General features: G+C 46.2%; 2 protein-coding genes across 2 annotated transcripts in view; both read right to left on the bottom strand.

Annotated features, from left to right (window-relative positions):
- Positions 1 to 23,641, bottom strand: part of VSIG10 (V-set and immunoglobulin domain containing 10) — a 497,585-nt gene that overhangs the window by 219,813 nt on the left and 254,131 nt on the right. The window lies entirely within an intron of this gene.
- KSR2 (kinase suppressor of ras 2) overlaps positions 1 to 23,641 on the bottom strand; it is a 227,243-nt gene that overhangs the window by 35,548 nt on the left and 168,054 nt on the right. The window contains exons 13-14 of the mRNA XM_063144251.1: positions 17,210 to 17,258; positions 15,471 to 15,832 (exon numbers count right to left, since the gene is read on the bottom strand). Coding sequence (XP_063000321.1) covers positions 15,471 to 15,832; positions 17,210 to 17,258 — 411 coding nt within the window. The remainder of the gene's footprint in view (positions 1 to 15,470; positions 15,833 to 17,209; positions 17,259 to 23,641) is intronic.

The following is a 23,641-nucleotide window of genomic DNA, read 5'->3' as shown; positions in this document are numbered from 1 at the left end:
GATAGCTCGGGTAGTCTTGCAGTGTCAAAGTCTTGCACAAGAAAGCTGGCCGGGCTACAAGGGGTATTTATCCTATTATGCAGGTGGCTGAGTTGCCTCCTCAGACAGAATGGAGACATCTCTAGCTCTCTGGGATGGGTGAACGTTAAAAGTTCAAGTTTGTTGGGGCTCTCCAAATTCTTCCTCTCAGCTCAATTCACATTGTTTGCATTACTGAATGCAACCATCATTTTTCCCATCTGGGAAAATGTGCATTTCTAGAAGAGAACATTTTTCCCCCATTGGGGGAAAAATGCACATTTCCCTCCCATAGACTAAAGTGCAAATGTGCCAATTGTGGGGAGTTTGCGCATATGTACAAATATGCATTTTTCGGAACTGCGCCTAAGCAAAAGTGAGCATTTTTCAAACATGAACGTAAGTTTGGGAAATTGCAAAGATGTCCTCAGAATGGTGTTCCTACTCGCATTCAGGTCCAGGGTTGAGAACGGGACATGATTTATGAACAGGAATAAAATCCTCATACACTCCTACTTGTTCTCCTTTCATGGGAGGTTCTGGCAGGGTGGTTAATTCAAAGATTCTCACCTGGAATGGCTCTCAAACCAATCATTAGGCCTCCCTGATATTAGGGGGGATGTCAACCCCTGCCTATGACTAAACTTTGTTAACTTCTTACAAAAAAAAACCCAAACTGAATTAAATTCTCATCCATTTGCACCAGCCAGATTCAACAGGTACAACTATTCCCAGCATGGAGAAGTCTGTGTTGTACTTGCCTGCCATGGCAGTTTTAAAGCGGAGGATCCTGCCAGAAAAGAAGAAGTGGCAACCCCAATTCTGCAAGACAAACTTGCTTGAATACAGAGTAACATAAAGCAAGACTTTGAAGAGCTAAGCACTCAAAGGGCCCATTCAGAAGTCACCTTAATCCATGGCTTTAACTATGGTGGCTAAGACAGAAAGCTAGGCCGTGTTCAGAAGACACCTTAAACCATGGCTTTAACCATGGTGGCTAAGCCAGAAAGCCAGGCTGTGTTCAGAAGACACTTTAAACCATGGCTTTCACCATGGTGGCTAAGACAGAGAGCCAGACCGTGTTCAGAAGGCACCTTAAACCATGGCTTTCACCACGGTGGTTAAGCAGAAAGCCAGACCATGTTCAGAAGACACCTTAAACCATGGCTTTAACCACAGTGAAGAAGGCTTTTTGCTTTAGTCACCATGGTTAAAGCAGTGGTTTACGGTGTCTTCTGAACAGGGCCAATGCCTTCTGCCTGGCTGGACAAAGCTGCCATTCTGTTTTCCCTACATTCAAGTTATGATAAATCTCATGTTCTTTCCATCCCATTTATGAATATATTTGCAGATGCTGGCAAGTTCCTTTTAAAAAAAAAAGCAACAGAAGGAAATTCTCATCAGGGAATTTAGTCATGACACTCTAAAACAGGCTTTGCCAACCTGGTATCCTCCATTGGCCATGCTAGTTGGGGATGCTGGGAACTGAAATCCAACCATTCAAGAGGTTACCAAGTTGGGGGAAAGCTGCCCTAAAAGAAGCCTTCAGGGAATCTATCTCTGGGCTCATCAACAACAAAGCACCAACTGTGATTAAAGTTCAAGGCAAATGTTTTTAGCAGTGGAGGGGAGAAAAGTCTCTTCCACCAAGGGGTACAGGAAAGTCTTTATTATGTGCTTCCTGTGAAGGTGCCTTGGCTGGAAACTTAGAATCCAGACTTAAGACGGCCTCAAAGATGATTACTTTTCCTGTTCTCCCTGTCTCTATCTACACGGTCTTGCTTAGCAGCACTGGATGAAACCACAGCCACCATGTATATTATTTAAACGGGGGAATTGCTTGACGGCAGCTCCTGACAGCTGGCCCTCAAGATAAGTCCAGTTAACATTTCTAACTTGAAGAGTAGAGTAGGAGCAAGGGGACATCAACTTTGCGCACACTATGGTTACAGTTCTTTACACGAAGACAAGCTGTATAGGAAAACACAATGCATTTTGACTTGTCCATTCCAAGAAGGGCTGTCAGATGGGGAAAAGATGTTCCCACGGCTGACTCACTTAAAATAAATAAATAAGCTGAGGCAACAGGTGAGGGTCACCTTATCTTATCTCCTCCCTACATGCTGTGGGGGAATAAGTCAAACCAGAATTCTCTGTAGCCTTTGCTTCCCTCTGGAAAGATTACACTTATAATTGGCTTGGTGATGCCTAGTAACAAGGAAGGCAGTTTTGACCCCTTCCTTGCCTTTGAAATCTTTTCATATATACTTTGCTCTGTATTCCTACTGGTCTTTTACACTTTAGGAGGAAGAAGATGGCAATGACAGAGATCGGCAGGGAGGGAAAAACCTGTCTTTGTTTGAAAAGACAAACATTTTGATTTTTGGATAAATCTTGCTTCTTTGGAAGCTGAAAAAAACAGTGAAAGGAAGGAAGAAAAAAAGGGCACCGGGGGGGGGGGGGGGAGAGAAAGAAAGAAAAGATGGATGCATTTCCCTTCAGATAAGCAAAAGAGCTATCCAGGCTCCTTAAAGCAGCCTTCCTCAACCTGGGGCGCTCCAGATGTGTTGGACTACAACTCCCAGAATGCCCCAGCCAGCTGGCTGGGGCATTCTGGGAGATGCAGTCCAACACATCTGGAGCGCCCCAGGTTGAGGAAGGCTGCCTTAAAGTAAAGACAGTAAAGTAAGAGAAAGGGGCAGATCGTGTCACTATCCGTGTTCACATATACTACAAAGGTGGATAAGTATTATAAAAGCCTTTTAATACATTAATAAGTTTCACTAGTGCAGAAAAAAAGGTATATTGCCACTGTAGGGCTGTGTAGTCCAACATTAAGAACACACTAACAAATATTAAGAACCCATTAAAAAAACATTCAAAGTCAAGGATTTTTTTTAAAAAAGAAACCAGACCAAACGCGTTTCGACCCTAAAGGAGGATCTTCCTCAGTGGTCACATATACTATATAGACACTTAGAAATACTAAGTAGTTATTTACAAATTGCCACTACCACTAGATGTTACTGTCCCTTGCAGGGCCGGTGCCAGACTATTTTGCACCCTAGGCAAGGTGAGCTACTTTCACAAACTCCCCCCCCCCAAAAAAAATACAAACTTTGATTTATGTTTCCTGGAAAAAATAAGAAGCACAAAACTTGAAACTGCTACATTTATTTTAAAGTGCAAGAAATATGTCATGCCAATTATAGGAAACAAATTGGAAAGGAACGTCTATGGGTCTAAAATGCATTATTTAATAGGAATATCACCTCCAAATCACGCCCCCCCCCAACTCACACACACTCAGCATCACTCACTCCAAACAAACACACGCATGAACACATGCATTCACTCAAAGACCCCATGCACCCTATTCACGTTCCGGAAGTCCAAACCTGGAGCCCCCCACCCCCCACCCCATCGTCCTTGGCTTCACTTTGGCTGGGTGGGCGCCGGGCGCCATCTTGCCTGCCCAGGCCCAGCTGAATCCTTGGGCCGGGCCGGGTCACAGCCAACGCGTGTGAGTGCTGCCCTGCGCCCGGTGCCCCTCTTAGCTTGGCGCTCTAGGCGGCCGCCTGAGTGGCCTCTATGGTTGCACCCGCCCTGGTCCCCTGCTTTTTAAAATAGGTATTGGGCTAGTATATTTCAGCCAGTATCCCAGGTTTGGGATACAGCTTCCTGTCCCAACTGCCAAAGTGGTATTCTATCTGCAAGGACCCTCTTTGTTGTGTTCTAAATTCAAATGTGCAAAGGGGCATATGTAAGAAATGTTAACGTTAAAATCTGATTTTGTATACATACAAAGCTAAAACGCAAAGTTATACATTTCAAGCTGGAATAGTTACCCGTAGCAAAAGCTGGCCCCGATTTCGTTGGCGTTTTCACATGTATTTCTTTTGTTATCAAGAGGCAGAATGTCACTACCAGCCATCCAACTCATTATATAGCGCAAGGGACAGTTGGAGCCCAAGTGGATTAAGTTGGAGTTGATTGTGATACTGACTATGCCTGCTGTGCCTGAAGGCATCTTGTGTATTCTATTAGGTAATGGGGGTTCTTTATGGTGCTAACTGGCTCCATCAGCGGCATTACTGGCACTACTTTGCACATTTGAATTTAGAACATAATAAAGAGGCTCTTTGCAGATAGAACACCACCTTGTCGGTTGGGACAGGAAGCTGTATCCCAGACCTGGGATACTGGCTGAAATATACTAGCCCAATACCTACTTTAAAAAGCAAGGGACAGTAACACCTAGTGGTAAGTGTTTTTTTAGGAAAAAAATAGGCTAAACAATTGGAACATGGGCAAGAGGCTCTAGCATGGATATGAATGCTGCTAATTCCATGTTTTTCTTGACTTTCAGGTAGTGGCAATTTGTAAATTACTTAGTATGTCTAAGTGTCTATATAGTATATGTGACCACTGAGGAAGACCCTCCTTTAGGGTCAAAACGTGTTTCGTCTGTTTGTTTTTTAAAAAAATCCTTGATTTTGAGTGTTTTTTTTAATGGGTTCCTAGTATTTGTTAATGTGTTCTTAAATGTCAGACTACACAGCCCTACAGTGGCAATATACTTTTTTTTCTGCACTAGTGAAACTTATTAATGTATTAAAGGGCTTTTATAATACTTATCCACCTTTGTAGTATATGTGAACACGGATAGTGACACGATCCGCCCCTTTCTCTTACTTTACTGTCTTTACATTTCCCTTCAGAACACCCTCCACTATTCATGGGACAAAGAATCATAGACGGGCACAGTCAACCCTGTATCAATGCGCCCAGCAGATCTAGCTGTTTCGGACCCTTCATGTACATTTCCCAGAATACCCTGGAGCAATGCTATATTTGGGGCATTGTAAGAAAATAAACAGCCACTAGGCCCAACTGAATACTAGGAGATCCTTTTCAATAGTAAGAGCCTTTTGAGAATGGGACCAATCACATCAGGGGATGTTGGACTCTTGCTCACTAGAGTTCGAACAGCCATCTGCTGGGAAAGCTCTACTTCTCGATTTCTTGCATCAAGCAAGCAGGTTGGACCAGACTTACTACAGCAAGGATGAGCAGAAGGTACATGTCCAGATGTTTTGGGCTTCAACTCCCAGCATTATTGCCCATCAGCCACAGCAGCAGGGGCTTCTGGGAGTTGAAGTTCAAAACATCTGGAGACCTACCATCTGCCCATGGTTGGTTCTACAGGGCCCCTCCATTGCTATGAAAGAACCTTAAGCAGGTTGGGTTAATGCTATGGCAGGATACTCAGTGACTCAGCATGAAGGATCCTTCCAGTGGTTTTGGAACATCCTTCCAATTGAGTTGTGTCTAGTCCCCCACCCCAGTGCTTTTCAACATCTGCCTGACCCTCCTCCCTAATGCCTTTCGACAGCCATGAGAAATGTATTTCTTTTGGCAGTCTCCATCATCATCATCATCATCATCATCATCATCATCACCATCATCATCTTCATCCTGCTCTAGCTCTGAGTGTGTTTCCTGCCAGTACACCAGTTGCTTAATCGGACTGATTGCAGTCAGGCCCGGTGCTGCCATAGAGGCAACTCAGGCGGCCGCCTAGAGCGCCAAGCAAACGAGGGCGCCGAACAGCGTACCCGGAAGCTGCTCTCCTAGAGCGGCTTCCGGGTGTGCTGTTCCAAAGGATGCTGGGGTTGGAGGCGGAGGCTTCAGTACGGCGCGCCAGGAAGCCACTTCCAGGCGCGCTGCTTCAAAGCCTCCGCCCCGCCCCCAACCCCAGCGTCCTGGCTTCAAAGCCCAGAGCGGGAGGGAGTGGGCGGTGAGTGGGCGAGCAAGGGGGGAGCCGTAGCGGTGAGCGAGCGAGCGGGGGCGGCGGGCGAGTGATGGGGGAAGCCGAAGCGTGTGAGCGAGGGGGGAGCCGGAGCGGCGGGCGGGTGGGGGTGGCGGGCGAGCGGGTGGGGGTGAGCAGTGAGTGAGTGAGCGGGTGGGGGAGCGGCTTCAGAACGCGCCTGCCTAGGGCGCAATAGTCTGGCGCCGGCCCTGATTGCAGTCTGCTGATTCCTTTTTGTATATCGTGAGGACTATTCGTTACCATACCCTACATTTCCGGTGTCCAGGGTGTCAGTGTCATTGCTTATATAAAGCCAGACAAAACTGTGGAACACAGTGAAAAGGAGAGACAAAGTTCCAGGATGTAAACAAACAAACAGAACGCCAATGTTTTATTTCTCAGAGTAATCCAATGCGTTTCGGCCCTGTCTCATATATTTCACGAAGTCCCAGGATGTAAACATGAATAAATATACGGGACAGGGTCAAAATGCATTGGTCCACTCTGAAGAATAAAATGTGTTGTTGTTTTTACACAGCCAGACCAGCATTACCCTTGCACAAGAGGAGGTAGGCAGAGGAGGGGGGAAGTAACCCCTGGCCAGTAATTGTTGACTGAATCTTGGGCTGGGGGAGGGCAAAAAACAGGGAAGGGCAGTGGAAATTGAATGGAATCAGTACTCCATACTTCCAGTGGAGACTGGTGGCTCCGATTTCTGCAAGGCTGTGAATCCATTCCGCATTTCAGTGAGAACCAGCCAGAACTCTAAAGGAGCTATCCAAAGTGATGAACCCTGTTCCCAAAATGGGTTCAGCATCTTGGATAGCTCCATTTAGAGTTCTGGCTGGTTCTCACTGAAATGCGGAATGGATTCACAGCCTTGCAGAAATTGGATCCAGGAGCCTCCATCACATCCTGCTGTATTTTGTTGCAAGTCCCTCCTTGAAGCAATAAATTGTCCATCCTTCCACTCACATTTAACGGTGTCTTTAGCCTGCTGGCCATCTGCTTCAGGTCCATCAGCAAATGGGAGCACAGCTGGAAAATGCAAAGCTATGAGTCCCGGTGGCTCTGGAGTCTGGAGTCCCATACAGGTGTCTTCTCTGGCTATAGCCACAGGATGTAGTAGGACAATGTTCCACAAAGTGCTTAGGTATGACACCAACAAAACTTGCAGGCATCTCCAGTTCTGTCACTTTTCTCACCCTCCCTTGCCAGCTGTCAAAACGAAATGGCATCTCCCCAGAGGTAGATGTGTGCTCATTTAATGTATGTATTAATAAGCATATTGACTACCCCCCCATTGTCAGTCTCTAGCAAGATTTATTCCCCGTCATGCCCTCTTATTGATTGAGGAAAGCAGTATTCCCACAGGTCAATCAATCCTGATCCAGACCACGGATGGAAGTCAATAGCTATTTATGATATGATGTATGGGCTTCATTACTTTAAATGCTATTAGAAGGAGGAATGTGGTAGAAAGTGTAAGAAGGAAAAAGCAAAGCAACAGAGATCCAGGGAGGGGCAGGGGCAACCCAGCCTAAAACCCAAAGACAGGTGGAGGCTTTGCAAAGCTCCCCAATGTGCACTATCACCAGGGCAAGCCAGACGAATGGGTGGATGGTGAAAGAGAGGAGGCATCCGGGCTGTTCCATTGGTAGTAGCCTGAGGCGAGCAAGAAGCCATGGAACCAGCCAGTATCCAGAACAGAAGAGTAAGTCAGGATCACAGGAGAAACCAGGAGGCAGAGTTGAAGGAAAAGCCAGAAATCAGGGTTGAAGAACAAGTCAGGACTGAGGGACAAGCCAAGTAGCAGGATGAGGGAGCAAGTACGTCTTAAAGGAAGCAGTTCTTCACACAGCGCATAGATAAACTGTGGAATTCACTACCGCAATATGTAGTGATGACCACCAATATGGATAGCTTTAAAAGAGGGTCAGGTAAATTCCTAGATGAGAAGACTAGTCCTGGAAGAGAAGAGAAGCTACTAGTCCTGATGACTATGTGTTATTCAAGGCAGTAGGCTATATACACCAGTTGCTGGAGAACATGGACAGTATGGTGCTGTTGCACCTGAGTCCTGCTTGTGGGTTCTTGGTAGACAGCTGGTTGGCCACTGTGTGAACAGAGTGCTGGACTAGATGGGCCCTTTATCTTCTCCTCCATCCCAACCACCATTCCATGCTTCACAACAGCTTTTCCATTCCTGATGCATTGGAGTGTTTGCCAACCCTGAGAAAATAAAATACTCTGATCAAGTGCAATTTTGCATCATTTCTATAGGAATAAAATGGATTTGACTTCTGGTGCCATGATGCCCTCATCACCTGATGCTCTCTGGGTGGTCATTCATCACCCTGGGCTACGGGGGGCCCTGGATGTTGGCCTCAAGGTCTGTCTCCAGGTCAACCACTATCTACAGTCCGCCCTTCCTCAGATACTGGTTTGCCCTTCACTGATGCTGGAGATTATGAGAGAATAAATATATATCTGTCAAGATGATCCTGAGGGACTGACTCCACATTGCCAGGGATTGAGGCCCAGGGATTCAGAGGAGGGGAGAGGATTTTCCCTAGAGACAGTCCCAGACACAACATCACAACAGCACAAGAGGACCCCATGGTGATAGAACCTCTCCAGCCACATGGAGGTCACATGGCCTTCCTCTGGCTCTGAGGACTCCAGCTCAAAATCCCCAGAGGAGCCATGGTTTCTGCCAATCTGTCAGAGTCACTGGTGGTCAAAGAAGGAACTAGCCAGCCAGAGTTGGGCCAGCTGGCTGGGAAGCGAACAGAAATCCCAGGGACCAGGCTAAAGACAATGCCCATTTATGCCATTGACGGATTCTTCTGACATCTCTCCATGATGCTGGAGTTCACCAAAGTCAGGTCCAACATGGATGAAATGGGTTATCAGTGGAATTCATTTCAGGAAGTTACGGCCAAATGTCCTTGCTATAGTTCACATGAGCTTCCCCTCCTCACCTCCACTCCACAAGTTCCGCCGCTCCGCGTGCAAATGCTAATGGGTGGTGTGTCTAATAAAATGTTTTTCGTGTCATTAAAACATGTTTTCCTTGCCACGAGGGGAGATTAAAAAAGAAACGCAGAGAAGAGAGCCGTTTCATCTTCGGCAGTCTTCTTGAAAAGCTTTCTAGAAGAAACAGGCTTGTGTCTCCCGGTATTTCTTTGGCATAGCCATAATTAAATGGGCAACAGTAAGACCTACTAGAGACTAACAACTCCTAATTAAGCTAGGCTTTCCTGAGCCCAGCTGCTGGAGGCTAAGAACTTTCTCCAAATGGGAGCATCATTAGTGACATGAATAGGATGGGAAACCGGCAAAACAGGATGTCGAACGGCTTCCATATTGCCAGAGGGCCAGTTTAACAAGCCCAAGGGAAACAGCGGCGTTTAATATTTCATCAAAGAGCTCCATGTTTAAACACTACATTTCCCTTTTATGATTGTTTAATCAACACAAGTGCAGGGATTGAGATAGAATGTTGTTTACACTTTTGGTCGAGAGCCAACTTGGTTTTGAAGATGGCGAGAAAGCCCCCATGAGGCCACTGGAAGACTTTCAAAAGTTACTCTGAAAATACAGGTCAGAGGCCACCATCGTCCTGTCTCAGAGAGCCAGTGTGGGGAAGTGGATAGAGTGTTGGACTGGGGCTCAGGAAATGTGGGTTCTAGTCCCCATTTGGGCACAAAGCTCACTGGCGTTGGGGCAGTCAGTGACTTTCAGCCTAACCTACCTCACAGGGCTGTTGTGAGGATAAGAGGGAGAGGAGGAGGATAACATAAGCCACCATGGGTTCCTTGCAAGAGCAAGGCCGGTGGGGATACAAATGTAGTAGTAGTGGTAGTGATGAGAAGGAGGAGGAGGAGGAGAAGAAGAAGACAACAACGAAGACAAAGGCGACAAAGAAACAGCAGAAGTAGAAGAAGGTGAAGAAGTTGTCTTACTCAAGGTCAGGCAGTACCTGTAGTTAGCCCAGCCCAAGGATACAGAACTTCGGGCCTGGGTGCTGGATCTAGCCAATGGGGTGTGTGTCCCAAATTGGCCCACCAGAGATTTCCCTGGCCCCACCCCTGTTCCCCCAAATCATTTGGTGGTTTTCTGGACTTTCTGAAATTTTTTCTCCCCATTCTAAAAGGTTCAAAGACCTCTCCTGAGTTTTAGTTACTGGCAGTAAGAGCTTTACAATAGGCTGGTATTTTGAGTCCGCTTCTTCCACCATTGGCTCCGCCCACCACAGGGAAGTGGCCCCAGAGAGCTTCCCTAAAATGGAATTCGGCCCTCAGGCAGAAAGATGTTCCGAAATGCCCTGAATCTCCAGGTGCAGTTCTGGAGCTTGGCACTTTGGCAACTGGATTCCTTATGGCCATCAACCCATCTATGGTGGCTGCCATTGACACAATGGGGGTAATTGCACAATTTTGGGAGCCTCCATAAATTGCACACTCCCCCACCCCAAGTCAAGAGTGGCCTTGACGCAAAGGTAAAAGCGCAAATGCTCCATTCAAGACCCAGTTGCCAGAAAATACTTTATTTATTTATTTATTTATTTATTTATTTATTTAGAATATTTATATACTGCTCCCCATTGAAAAATTTCGGAGCGGTGTACAAGGTAAAATGAAAATAAAAACAGAATAAAACAGTTAAAACAAAATTTAAAAAGAAGCAAAAATCAGAAATCCAAGGCTGCATGTTAAAGAAAGGCTTCCTGGAATAAAGATGTTTTCAGGAGGCGCCGAAAGGAATACAAGGTCGGAGCCTGCCTGACCTCCAGAGGCAGGGAATTCCACAGGAGGGGGGCCACCACGCTGAAGGCTCTTCCCCTGGTGGATTCCAATCGGAGGATGGATCTAGGTGGAAACACCAGGAGCAGGCCCTCGGATGACCTCAGTGACCGGGCAGGTTGGTAAGGGAGAAGGCGCTCTCTCAGGTATACTTTGCATTACAACAGGTCACAAAGTGTTGCTGGGGAAATTATTTCCCCCCGGCTACTGTGAGGTTTGCAGCTAAGCTCAGAGGGACCAGGGAAATCTGAGTGGGGTGTGCGTGCCAGATGATGTCAGCATCCCTGCTACATCCCTGTGAGCCTTGCCTCCACTACACCACTGCCAGGACCCACGGCCAACCTGCCTAGTCTGAAGCTGTTTGTGCAGCAGGAGGTGAAAGCTAGCAAGGCCTTCTCCTTGTTATATCTTGGGCCCTTCAGCCTCCACACCTGCCTCTTATTTCAGGATCCTTGGTCTCTTGCACGTCCTTTCCCTTTATATCTCGCCATCCTTCTTTCAGCCACCTAACACCACCGAGCTCCGGGAACACCTGAAGCAAAGCAGAGCAGAGCAGGGCGGAGAAAGTCCCGTCCATCTGCTGATGCAGTTTAGAAGTGCAGCCATGTGCAAGTAGATGCCACGGAGAAAGGCTGTCTGGCTAGAGGCAAGGTCGTCCTGCCATGTCTGTTGCTGCCTATGGAGTGCTGAGCAAGACTTGTGATCACATCTGTTCTTGCTGAAAACTAATTAAGATTAATGCCAAGCATCCACACTGCCATTCCCCAAGGGGGAAAAAAATTCTACTAGCCGTTCAGCTGAAGTCCACCCCTCCCCCATCTGCCGCTTGAAATTCTTTCCGCATCACCTTAGGGAACACATCTCAGCCCGATGACCAGTGTTTACAACTTCTGTGAAATGTGCGGAGGTCTTGCTTTCCCATTGGAGAGCTCTTTCGGGATTAAAGATATTAGTGGAACAAACCTCAAAAGGCACTGCTCTGGCTGATATTTCTGAGGAGGGAAAATCCCAGGGACCGGTGCTGTTGACACTCTACAGCCTGAGGGTTACCCTGCTTTCCTCTTCTGGCGCTCAAAACTACACCTCCAAATACTTAGCTAAGTTACACTTCCTCCAGCTCTGCAGAGCCCACGCTTCAAGAAGAGACTGGCTCCTTTTAAGCCCAGTCTATTTTAATTTGCACTGAGCTCCAAACCTTTCCTGGAGAAACATCCAAGTCAAAGTGGACTCCAGATTTTTGCTGAAGCAACAAGTCACAATGAGCTCCAGACCTTTGCTGGAGCAACATCCAAATCATAGTGGGCTCCAGACCTTTGCTGGAGCAACATTGCACACACGCTGGTAACCTCAAGGCTTGACTTCTGCAATGCGCTCTACATAGGGCTACCATTGTACCTGGTTCGGAAACTTCAACTAGTTCAAAATATGGCAGCCAGGTTGGTCACCAGTACATCTAGGACTGGCTGCCAATTAGTTTCTGGGCAAAGTACAAAGTGTTGGTCATTACCTTTAAAGCCCTAAATGGTTTAGGTCCAGATTACCTGCGGGATCGCCTTCTCCCATAGAGTCCGCCCCGCACACTCAGGTCCTCTGGGGAGAACTTACTTCAATCAGCCAAGACTAGGCTGACATCAGTTTCCCAGAGGACCTTTTCTTCTGTCGCCCCTGGATTATGGAACAGCCTGCCAGAGGAGATTCATAATATTAACTCCCTCTGTGATTTTAAGGCAGCTTTGAAGACTAGCCTTTTCCGGCAGGCCTACCCGGATTAATGTAAAATCAAGAATTTTAAAGATGTGTTGATTCCTGTACTAATATTGTTCCCCGCCTCGATCCAAAGGGAGAGGCGGGTAAGAAATTATTGTTGTTGTTGTTGTTGTTGTTGTTGTTGGCTCCAAAGCTTTGCTGGAACAACATCCAAGTCACAGTGGACTCCAGATGTTTGTTGAAGCAACAAGTCACAATGAGCTCCAGACCTTTGCTGGAGCAACATCCAAAGCATAGTGGGCTCCAAACCTTTGCTGAAGCAACATCCACATCTCCTGCTCTTGGGTGCCTCCATTCAGCCTGATTTTTCTCAGCTCCACTTGGCGCTGTCCATGGTTCCCACATCTTTGCCTGCCTGCACTTTTGCCCAGCTTTTTCAGTTTCCCCTTCAGACTCCCACTGAAACAGAGCACTTGGGCTCAGCTGGACCAGAAGGGGGCAGCACTGCATCATTCTTTCCACTGGGCTCTCACTCCTGGTGATATCAGGTCCAGGTGTGGAAACTCTGCATGCCAAGCTCTGCAGTATATCATCTGCAATATACATCGTGGATATGGTACGGAGAAGATATCGCCACGGATGCATCATGAATGCTTTGCTTCAGGATGGGTGTTCAGACCTTTCAAACATGAATTCCATGGGAGGTTGACCAGGATTAACAATTTAACAGACTCTACTCATGTGAGAATGAAAAACGTATGGTATGAACTTCTTTTTCTGTTTGGTTTTGCGCTATTCATTTTACAGAGAAACTTCCTGATCAGGGCATGTCATCTCCTAGGCAAAGCCATCTCCATCTTGGGTTGGTCCAGATGTTTCGGGATGAAAATCCCATCAGCCCTAGGTGGTATGGCCAACAGTCAGAGATGTTGGAGTTGAAAACATCTAGAGGGACTCAGGTTATGGATGACTGTTCTAGACCACTCCTGTTCTAAGAACGCTATCTCCCTTTCATCCTGGTCCAAGACCCTGTAAGTCAGGGATGGGAATCTCAAACCAGTGGGATACATCTTGCACTCAGGGCTACCAGTCTTGCCCTCCAGGGTTCCTCAGATGACCATACCCCTTTTCCTGCCCAAAGTAGTGAGTCAGGAAAACCCAAACTCACTGGGGTTCTCCAAATTCCATTCCAACGCACATTCCATCTTGAGTCCATATCAGATTGAGAGCTTTTGAAGGACTGCCTTCACCCATATCAGCCTGCCCACACTTTAAGATCACCTGCCCACCTGTGAGAGCAATTAGGTGGGTGATCACATGGGAGAGGGCCTTCTCAGCAGTGGCCCCACATCTGTGGAACAAACTCCCACTGGCAGTCCAACATGCACCATCCTTACAGACTGTTATGAGAAGCCTTCCTCAACTAACTAGCCACTGTTTTTTTCTGGTTCCTTTGTTTGGAATGTGTGTTAGATAATTGAGCAGTATATAAATATTGTAAATAAATAAAATATAACAAAGGATTCCTAACTCCCAATTGTTTAACAATACCAGCAATCCAGTGATATTCTCTCTCTCTCTCTCTCTCTCTCTCTCTCTCTCACACACACACACACACACACACACACACACTATATCGCTGAAATGGAGAAAGTTCAGGGTTAACATGAATGATTTTTTGTTGGAAGGACATGTGAGCTCTGTTGGGTTCCAGGACTCAGAATGCAATCCCTGGAATGAGAATTCTTGAATTCTTTGTCTTCTGCACCAAGCTATAACTGGTGGATGTTGGAGTTTTGTGGGTGGGGGGAAACTAAGTAATTGCCACAGATCTGAGGTTTGTCCATTCCTGACGGAAGACACCTTGAAGTACAACTCCTTTTACAACCTACAGCACCCCATAACAACCAAGCAGCATGAGGGGTTGATTCAACAATGTCGCCGCACCGAAAACAGTGCAAGGCACATGAAGTGTCCTATGCAACCACCTTTGGCACCTTGCCACCACAAGCCATGACACCAACAGCCACCGGGCACAAAGAAAAACTTCCCGCTTGCCGTTTTAAACAATGCAAACGCAAGGCAGCCGCTAGTAACCTAAGGAGGAAGATCAGCTCCCAGCTGAAGAGGAGAAAGACTCCACAATCACAGCCTGAGGACATCCCTGTGACGTTGAGGGCAATCAGAGAACATGATACTTAGACCTTAGAAAGGAGACTGGGAATGGAGGACAGCAGAGCAGGGAAGGCGGCGGACACATCTGAAGGCACCAAGTTCACAGCATTAGTATAGTTGGTTTATCAAGCTTCCAAGGAGGAGATCATGGAAGCATTTTGCAGGTCCATATGAGAAAGGCAGGGGGGCTCTTAACTAGAAGGGGATTCAAAATACTATACCAAAGGGATGTCTGAGAAATCTGCAATGGAATGGAATGACTTTGGATTTCTACAAATCTGACCCATGGCTTCCGCAGTGGGCCGGCTTTTCATGAGATACGTGGATTGTATCTGGACAACCATCTGTCAGGGATGCTTTAGGGTGGATTCCTGCATTGAGCAGGGGGTTGGACTCAATGGCCTTATAGGCCCCTTCCAACTCTACTATTCTATGATTCTATGATTATGCAGATTTGTGAATCAGTTGCTATATTTTTCCAGATTTTTACCAAATTTAATTGTAGAAAAATATTAATTTATTTATTTTGAAAAAATGTATCATGGTCCATAATTGCACATTTCCTCCATGGGCTAAAGCATGAAAATGCACATTTAGCAAATTAATAAAATTGGGAAAAAAACCATTCCATCAATAGAATGAAAGGCCCCTGTCAATCTATGAAATGCAGATGGAATGGGTGTTACGAAATCTACACATCCCTATTGTACCAGTATGTCTGATGAGGGCCCTTCAGATACTATTTTGCTTTCCCCCTTCCATAACAGGTGAGACGTTGGGGCAACTTTAACAGCAATCTTCCCCAATGTGCTGCCCTCCTGGTGTTTTGGACTACAACTCCCATCATGTGTGGGCTGATAGGAGCTGCATTCCAAAACATCCAGAGGATGCCACATTGGGAAACACTGTTTGGCTGAGTGAATTTCTTGGAGTGGCAGAGGTGAGGTTACCTGGTGATGATGGCAAGGTGAGGAGGGCTCATGCAAGCACCCATGAACAGCACCACGTTTTCGTGCCGTGTCTGCCTGTAGGCCATCACTTCCCTCTTGAAGGCCTTCAGCTGGTCTTCATTGTCCCGCTCGATGTCGATGAGGCGGATGGCCACCTCGCCGTGCCAGCGGCCGTGGAACACCTGCCCGAAGCGGCCCTTGCCAATCAGCTCGCCTATCTCCAGCTGCTCAAAGGGGATGTCCCACTCCTGCAGGAAGATGCTGGTCTGGCTGGCCTTGCGCGGGAAGTTGCGGGCAGAGAGGAGCGAGAGGTTCATCTCCTCAAAGTCGTCTTCGGATTCCTCATCGTTGCCCTGTTCATTCTGCAGAAGGAAGAAGGGGGGGGTTGCTTTATTGCATTCTATCTCAGAGAAGCTCTCAGGGGCCAAATTCTTTATTGGAGAAGCTCTAGGGAGGCAAATTGTGTAGCAGGGAAACACTTGAAGGCCAAATTGTATATTGGAGAAGCTGTCAGGGGCCCTTGTGGATTAGAAAAGCTCTCAGGGGCCAAATTCTACATCAGAGAACCTCTCAGGGGCCAAATTGTATTTTGGAGAAGTTCTCAGGAGGCTGAATTGTATATCAGAGAAGCTCTCAGGGGTCAAATTCTACATCAGAGAACCTCTCAGGGGCCAAGTTGTATTTTGGAGAAGTTCTCAGGAGGCTGAATTGTATATCAGAGAAGCTCTCAGGGGCCACATTCTACATCAGAGAACCTCTCAGGGGCCGAATTGTATTTTGGAGAAGTTCTCAGGAGGCTGAATTGTATATCAGAGAAGCTCTCAGGGGCCAAATTCTACATCAGAGAACCTCTCAGGGGCCAAATTCCAGGTGTGATGCTGAGCAAGAAATACCCCACCACCACCCAGCATATTTTAGTTTACAGCTCTTCCTGACAGTAACTAAGCTTTGGGAGAGGCATTTCAACCTTTTGGAACAGGGAGAAAACCTGCAAAAGTTGGGAAACCACCAAGCCATTCATGTTTTGGGAAAAGGTTTTTCTTTCATTCAGTCCTGGGATGGTGGGTTGGGGGCTTCACGTGGCTGTGTGAGAGTGTGCTTCGCCGAACATGCAGTTCGACCCCCATTAACCACAAATAGAGATGGAAACTGGCCACTACCTTTCAAGACATAGCGGGGAGGTTTGTGCTGGCACTTAATGGCAAACAAGTTGGACGCCCCATTTGCCATATAGTGCCATGTTTGGAAATGGGGAGGGCACTGGGCACATGGAGAACAGCAAGGAGGCAAAGAGTGCCTGTAAGCTTCAACAATGCCAGGCAGAGCGGGAAGGATTGGTGGAATTTGATGAGAAGTAACCACCCATTCTCAGGTTGGTCTACACTTGCCAGCAAATGGCTCTCCAGCATTTCAGATACAGAATGCACATTCTCCCCAGCTAGGGGAATCTAGGATCTAGGACCTTTTGCAGAAAACTCTGCTCCATATTGACCTTGCTGATTTTTCTTTTCAAGGCCAGCTGCCATGAAGTGTACATAACCCCACGAACTATTAAACTCAATGCAGGCTATGGCTTGCTGTAATTGCCTCCAGGCCGAGTGACAGATCACCAACAGAGTCGAAAAGCCTCTGTGGTTGGGCCTCTGCTGAGACCTTCATAACAAAGTTTGTTCCCGACAGTTCGCCTTTTGTTTCAGCGCAAGAATAGAAAGCCACCATCTCCTTGGCGTGCGCCTTACCTCGGAGGTTGGCTCCACTTCAATTTGAAGCAATGGATTTCCTTCCAGGCTTTAAAGAAAACAAACACGGCGGATTACTAAGACTTGAAGGCTAGAACAATGCTGTTTAATGACCCACAGAGACAGGGCCATGACCTCAAAGCAGGCTTGCACTCGTCTAGTCACCTATAATGATGAAGTAGCTTCTCCAGGCGACCAGACAGAGAAAATTTCATACACTGCGTGTTCACGGTCCCCCAACCCCTGGACTGTCAGTGTACTACAAATTAATAAATTAGGTGTTCAGGAAGCCTTGCAACACACACACACACACACACACACACACACACACACACACATACAGTGGTGGCCAAAATTGTGGACACTTTTTGAAATTTTCATGTTTTGCAACTTTGCATGCTTATAGAAAATGTTCTGTTTCACGAAATTCAAATGTTTATATATCAATTGAAAGACCTGATTCACGTAATACAACAAACCTGCTTCTTTTCCTGGGTGTCCAATCAACTCTTTTCTTTGGTGCCTTTGCTCAATTTATGATGTACATAGGTACACTTTTAATTTGAGACATACTTCAAATATTCACACAATCTCCAATTGTGCTTCAGTTACAGAACAAATAGCAAAACTGACTCTCCCCAACTTGAAACATGATGTATTGCAGCTACTGCCATGTGATTGGTCCCCAGAACAAGGACTGTGATTGGCCGGTAGGGTTTGCAATTCCAATCTGCTTCTTCACTCAATCACACCTGCGTTTGTTTTTAGACTAACGTAAGCATAACTTTTTTTGTACTGCAGATATTTGCATTTTGTTTTTTGTATTGAATTCAGCATTAAATCCTTTTTCAATTGATGTATCAGCATTTGAATTTTGTGGAACAGAACATTTTCTATAAGCATGCAAAGTTGCAAAACATGAAAATTTCAAAAAGTGTCCAGTTTTGCCCACCAATGTATACCCATGGGTCTGTGTGTGTGTGTGTGTGTGTGTGTGTGTGTATTACAAGTTAGTGACTTTTTGAAAGATATTTACAGTGTGTGGGGGACCCTTGCTTAGGGAATTTCTGGATTCCTTGCATTGGTAGTTCAGCTAGATAACCCATGAGACCCACTCCAACTGTTACGATACAATGATTGTACAATCCTACTTCAACAGAACCTCAGATTTTGTTCTTTGCTTCATTCTTATTTAGTCTCGATGGCAGGATTTGTCAACTCCCCCGCCCCTCCAAATTTTCCTTGGCAAAGCTGTGGAACAGCCCTGGGCAAATTGCATCAACTCAAAAGGAAGTAGCAGTTGCAGTTTCTACAGCAAGTAGCGTAAAAAGAAAATTACAGCACGTAGCAGTTTATTGCAAGTAGCGTGAAAAGAAGGACTTTTCACACCTTTCAACAATCCAAGAGGTGATTACTAAAAACACTTAAAATGAGGGCAAGGGGGTGGGAATGCACAAAGCTTACAGAAAAACATAGCTTGGTGTTATAATGCATGTCATCAGAGAAGTACAGTTAATTGTGCTGAACAGCAACAATAAATTTTATGCTTCCTGCAAGTATCAACAGATATACAGATCAAATATTAATTTCTTGTGAGTCGGCTTCATGGGTGGCCAGTCCAAACACCAGTTTGGGCATATATAAATAGCTTCCCCCTACTCCAAAATCCACTAGTTTTCTGAAATATGACATGTTTGTGATTAAGACATTCATCTGAAACGAAATGGTTTGACCCAGTCAGCCGTACCAGGTATTTGATGGTATGCTTTATAATACAAAACTCTTTATTTAGGTAGGTCTGATGGATTTAAAAGCAAAAGGCCTGACTTTATGATAGATGAGGCATATGTGTGGAAGAAGGTCTCTACTATTTCAATGACTCCCCCCAAACTCACACAAGTATAATATGGCAGGGTCTACACTACTGCTTTATAATGGCCCTGTTGAGAAGACACCTTAAACCATGGCTTTAACCATGATGGTTGAGCCAGAAAGCCAGGCTGTGTTCATTAGATTGTAAACCTATGCGGCAGGGCCTTGCTATTTACTGTTTTACTCTGTACAGCACCATGTACATTGATGGTGCTATATAAATAAATAATAATAATAATAATAGAAGACATCTTAAACAATATATGACAGCATCGACCTCACCCAGAAGGCCTTGCCTAGCACACCCTTCTCAAGCCAAGCGCCACCTCTTGAAAAGCCAGAGGAAAGGCTAAAAACAATACTACCTCTCCCCTATATCTGAGGGAGCAAGGTAAAGTGTTTTGGAAAATAGGTTCTATTACTAGGTACTGAACTGCAGGTGTATTGTTAGATGTTTTTACATTGTGCAATATAGCAGGTAATAAATCCGAGCTGACGTGTGGTTTGTGGTAACAGAACACAAAGTTTATTGAAATTTAACAAATCTTTAGTATTTCAATTTAGATCAAACCTGCATATTTTTATATTTAAAACAACAATCCCAAGTCCCTTAAAATTCTATCTCTTCTCACTCCTCACACCAAACACTCTCACGAAGCACAAGCCAGACTAAAACTCCCAGACTAAAACCAAACCTCAAAACAACTAAACTCACAATCCCCTCAGCCAACCTATTTATACTCCTCCCTCCCCCTCTCTCACCGCATCACTAGCCACACCCACTCAGTCAAACATTCCGCACTCACTAGACATACCAATCCAGACATACCTAAGGGACAGAAAGGTGGGTATCGCCACACCATGGCTTTAACCATGATGAAGAAGGCAAAAAAGCCTTATTCACCTTGGTTAAAGCCATGGTTTAAGGTGTCCAGAAGACACCTTAAACCATGGTGTTTAACATGGCCTGGATTTCTGGCTTCACCACCATGGTTAAAGCCATGATTTAAGGTGTCTTCTGAATGGGCCCACTGGTTTATAACAGCATTGACAACTGTTGGGGCCCAAGACACATTCCATATACAGATTTCAAAGCGTTATATCCTGTTTGGTTTAGATCTGGCCAAAGCTTCTGTGCTCACAGATATGCATGTCTACACGGCAAGGGCTGGCCAGCCATTGTCAAGGTGGGTCGGTTTCACTCTTGCCATGGATGTGTCCAATGGCAATAGGGTAATGTGTCCAATGGCAATTGGGTAATGCTTCCCTTTTCTCAAGAGGAGGAATCAGAAAACATTCACTGCAATGGGGGGCATCAAGGGTGAAATTCAGAGTGTCACATCATGGGGACACTTCCTGGCTCCTGGTGACCCCATTCATTAGGAATCACAGATGAATAAACTATCATAAGAACAGCCCTGCTGGATCACGCTAAGTGCAGCACTCAATTCACATAGTGGCCAAACAGCTATCAACCAGGGACCCACAAACAGGACACAGCACAAAAGCACTCTTCCACCCATGTTCCCCAGCAACTGGTGTATATAGGCTTACTGCGTCTGATACTGGAGGTAGCATAGGGCCATCAGGACTATTAGCTTTTGAGCCATCAGAATTAGTAGCCATCAGGACTAGTAGCCTTCACCTCCAGGTATTCGTCCAACCCCCTTTGAAAGCCATCCAAATTGGTGGCCAACACCACATCTTGTGGTAGTGAATGCCATAGTCTAACTATGAGCGGTATGAAGAAGTCCTTCCTTTTAACTGTCTTGAACCTCCCACCCATCATTGTCATGGGTTGACCCCAGGTTCTAGTATTATGTGAGAAAAACGTCTCCCTATCTACATTCTCCACATCATGCATAATTTTGTTACACCTCTATCAGGCCTCCCCTTAGCCACCTTTTTCCAAGCTAAATAATCCCAGCTGTTGTAACCTTCCCTCATAGGGGAGATGCTCAATTCTGTGTCTTGCACATGCTCTAGTGTGAGGATCCAATTTTAAACGCCCTCTGAAAGTGATTCATTCAGGCAGGAGTCATCTGTTCCCACCCAGGAAGAAGGAGGGGAGAGAAAATGGGTGGTCCTGCCCACTTTTGGCTCTGGGTCCACCCACTACTGACTTTGCCCCCCACCCAAGTTTGCTATTTGGAGCACAATTCAGATGAGGGCCATTTGTGAACCATCCCCTAATACAGATATAATTCAAATGAAATGCATCGCATTAAGAAAGGGGAGAGGGTTAAGCCCAAAATGGACCCTTCTGAAGGTTGAACGCCTCTCTTGGGGGCCCCTCCAAGAGTTTCAGAGGCCAGTTCCCATATGAACACCACAGTCTCATCTCCAGAGTTCTGCTTACTTTAAAGAGAGTCTCAAATTGTATCTTTTCCTTGCAAACAAGCCGTAAGAGCTACTCGGCTTAACCGGAGTGGTATATATGTGGTCGCTGATTCAATTTTTCACTTAGGTTTCATTGATTGTCAGCTAATCTCCCAGAGGCCTGAAGGCAGAGATTGCAGTAATAGCCCAGGCGCTAGCAGCGTGAGGCTGTTCACATAATATTATTTCTCCTCTCGCTCCTCTTCTCTCCAATTTTGTATTTCAGGTTTGGGGGAGGCAGGAAGTGTTGGTGCAGATTAACCCAGAGGTCACCTTCTAATGATGCAACAGTGAGAAATGAATTTGGACACACACACACCCCAGGTCTTTCATGCAGCGCGTACTGTTTCTGGACGGAGAGAGAGATACATTCTGGACTAAATCTGGAGTCACTCCCATTGCTGCCTTGAAATACTTTTGCAACCCGAAGCAAAATGCAGAAATCAAAATGACCCTGCCTCACTCCCCTCACTCGTATTTTCCTTTAATGCAGGGGTGTAGGACCTCTTTCTGCCTGGGGGCCGAAATCCATTTTCCTTCGCAGCCTGCTAGGCAGGGAAAAAAAGAGGGTGGCAGAAAGAGGGGGGGGGGGCGTTAATAGCAGAATCGTGGTTTGAACAAGTTATACTCTATAAAGCCCTTTGCATGTTGCAAGTTGTGGTTTGTAGATTATTAAGAATTTGGTGATCTACATTTGCTGAGAGGAAGAGAAGAGGGTGGCACAGAGAGAGAGAGAGAGAGAGAGAGAAGAGAATGACAGAAAGGAGAGAGTCTGGCAGAAATTGAGAAACAGAAGAGAATGGCAGAGAGAGAGAGACAGGGGTGAGAAGAGGGGTCAGTGAGAGAGAGAGAGAGAGAGAGAGAGAGAAAGAGGGAGTAAAGAGGGTGGCAGAGAGAGGGGGAGAAAAGAGGGTGGCAGACAGAGAGAGGGAGGGAGTAAAGAGAGTGGCAGAGAGAGAGAAAAGAGGGTGGCAGAGAGAGAACAAGAGAGAAGGCAGAAAACAAGAGAGAGGGTAGCAAAAATCGAGAAAGGGAAGAGGGTGGCAGAGAGAGAAAGAGAGAGAGAAGGTGGCCCACCCACTTTTCACTCCAGATCCCCTCAATGCTGGACCTTGCCAGATTGAGGGAATGCCACACTGCACCCCTGGGTAAGAGTGGTTGGGTTACAATCCAAACTCAACCACAGAGCTCACTCGGCAACTCTGAGCCCATCACTCTCACTCAACCTAATCTACCTCATAGGGTCGTTGTGAGAATAACACAGGGGTGGGACGAATCACGCGTTCACCCCCTTGAGCTCCTTAGAGGAAAGATGGGATATAAAGGTGGTCAAACAAATCAACTGGACCAAAAGTGCCAATACGAAGTGGGACGGCTTTTCCCCACTACTTCTCTGGCTGTTGGTACTCTTGACCCATCCCACAAGGCCACGGCTGCTAACGGCAAAACGCCACAGCCCACAGACTCTGCCGCAGCTAAAATGTCAGCTCAAGCTTGTAAGAGAAGCAGCAGTTCTCCAATAAACGTTTCAATGCGCTCTCAGGAACAAACAAGCAGCCTGAAGTCGAGGCGAAGAAGAAATTTTGTCAACAACTCAGGTGCATCAGCCATCCGAAATTGGCCCTCTGTGCTCTCCAGCTACCTTGGAGAGGAAGGGCGAATATGCCAGAGAGATGAAAGCTTCCTGCAATTCATTTACCTGCATGTTTACACAAACAGCCGCAAAGTTTGAATTGGCTTCAGTAAGAACTGGGGTGGGGGTGGGGGGGAGAACACATTAATTTTTCAAAGCAGGCACCAGGCTGGCTATTCATCTTTAAGCCCCGAGTTCGAGTGGTAGAGGATTCTTTAATCTGAGCTGCGTAAACAGCTGCCACTCTGAACTCGCTTGCCTGGCAGAAGTCAATTTCTCCTGCCTGAAAGCTTGGGAAAAGTCTTCCCAATGGGAATGACAGGCCTGTCACTTCCTGTAGCCTCGGGCCGCTGCATGTTTGGTTCATTTTGACCTCTGCAATCCAACACAATCTTCTCAAGATGCAAGCAGTAACCAAAGCCAGGGACCCACGTGCCTGTTTTCTGATTTTGCTTCTCAGAGCATTTTTTTTAAAAAGCAAAATTTGGAACTGCAATATTAGGGATGTGCAAATCAGCAGACGCAAGCTCCCTGAAGTTATCAGAATT

The sequence above is a fragment of the Elgaria multicarinata genome, chromosome 18, assembly GCF_023053635.1.
Source record: "Elgaria multicarinata webbii isolate HBS135686 ecotype San Diego chromosome 18, rElgMul1.1.pri, whole genome shotgun sequence".
Taxonomy (NCBI): Eukaryota; Metazoa; Chordata; class Lepidosauria; order Squamata; family Anguidae; genus Elgaria; species Elgaria multicarinata.
This window is presented reverse-complemented; position numbering and strand designations above follow the sequence as displayed.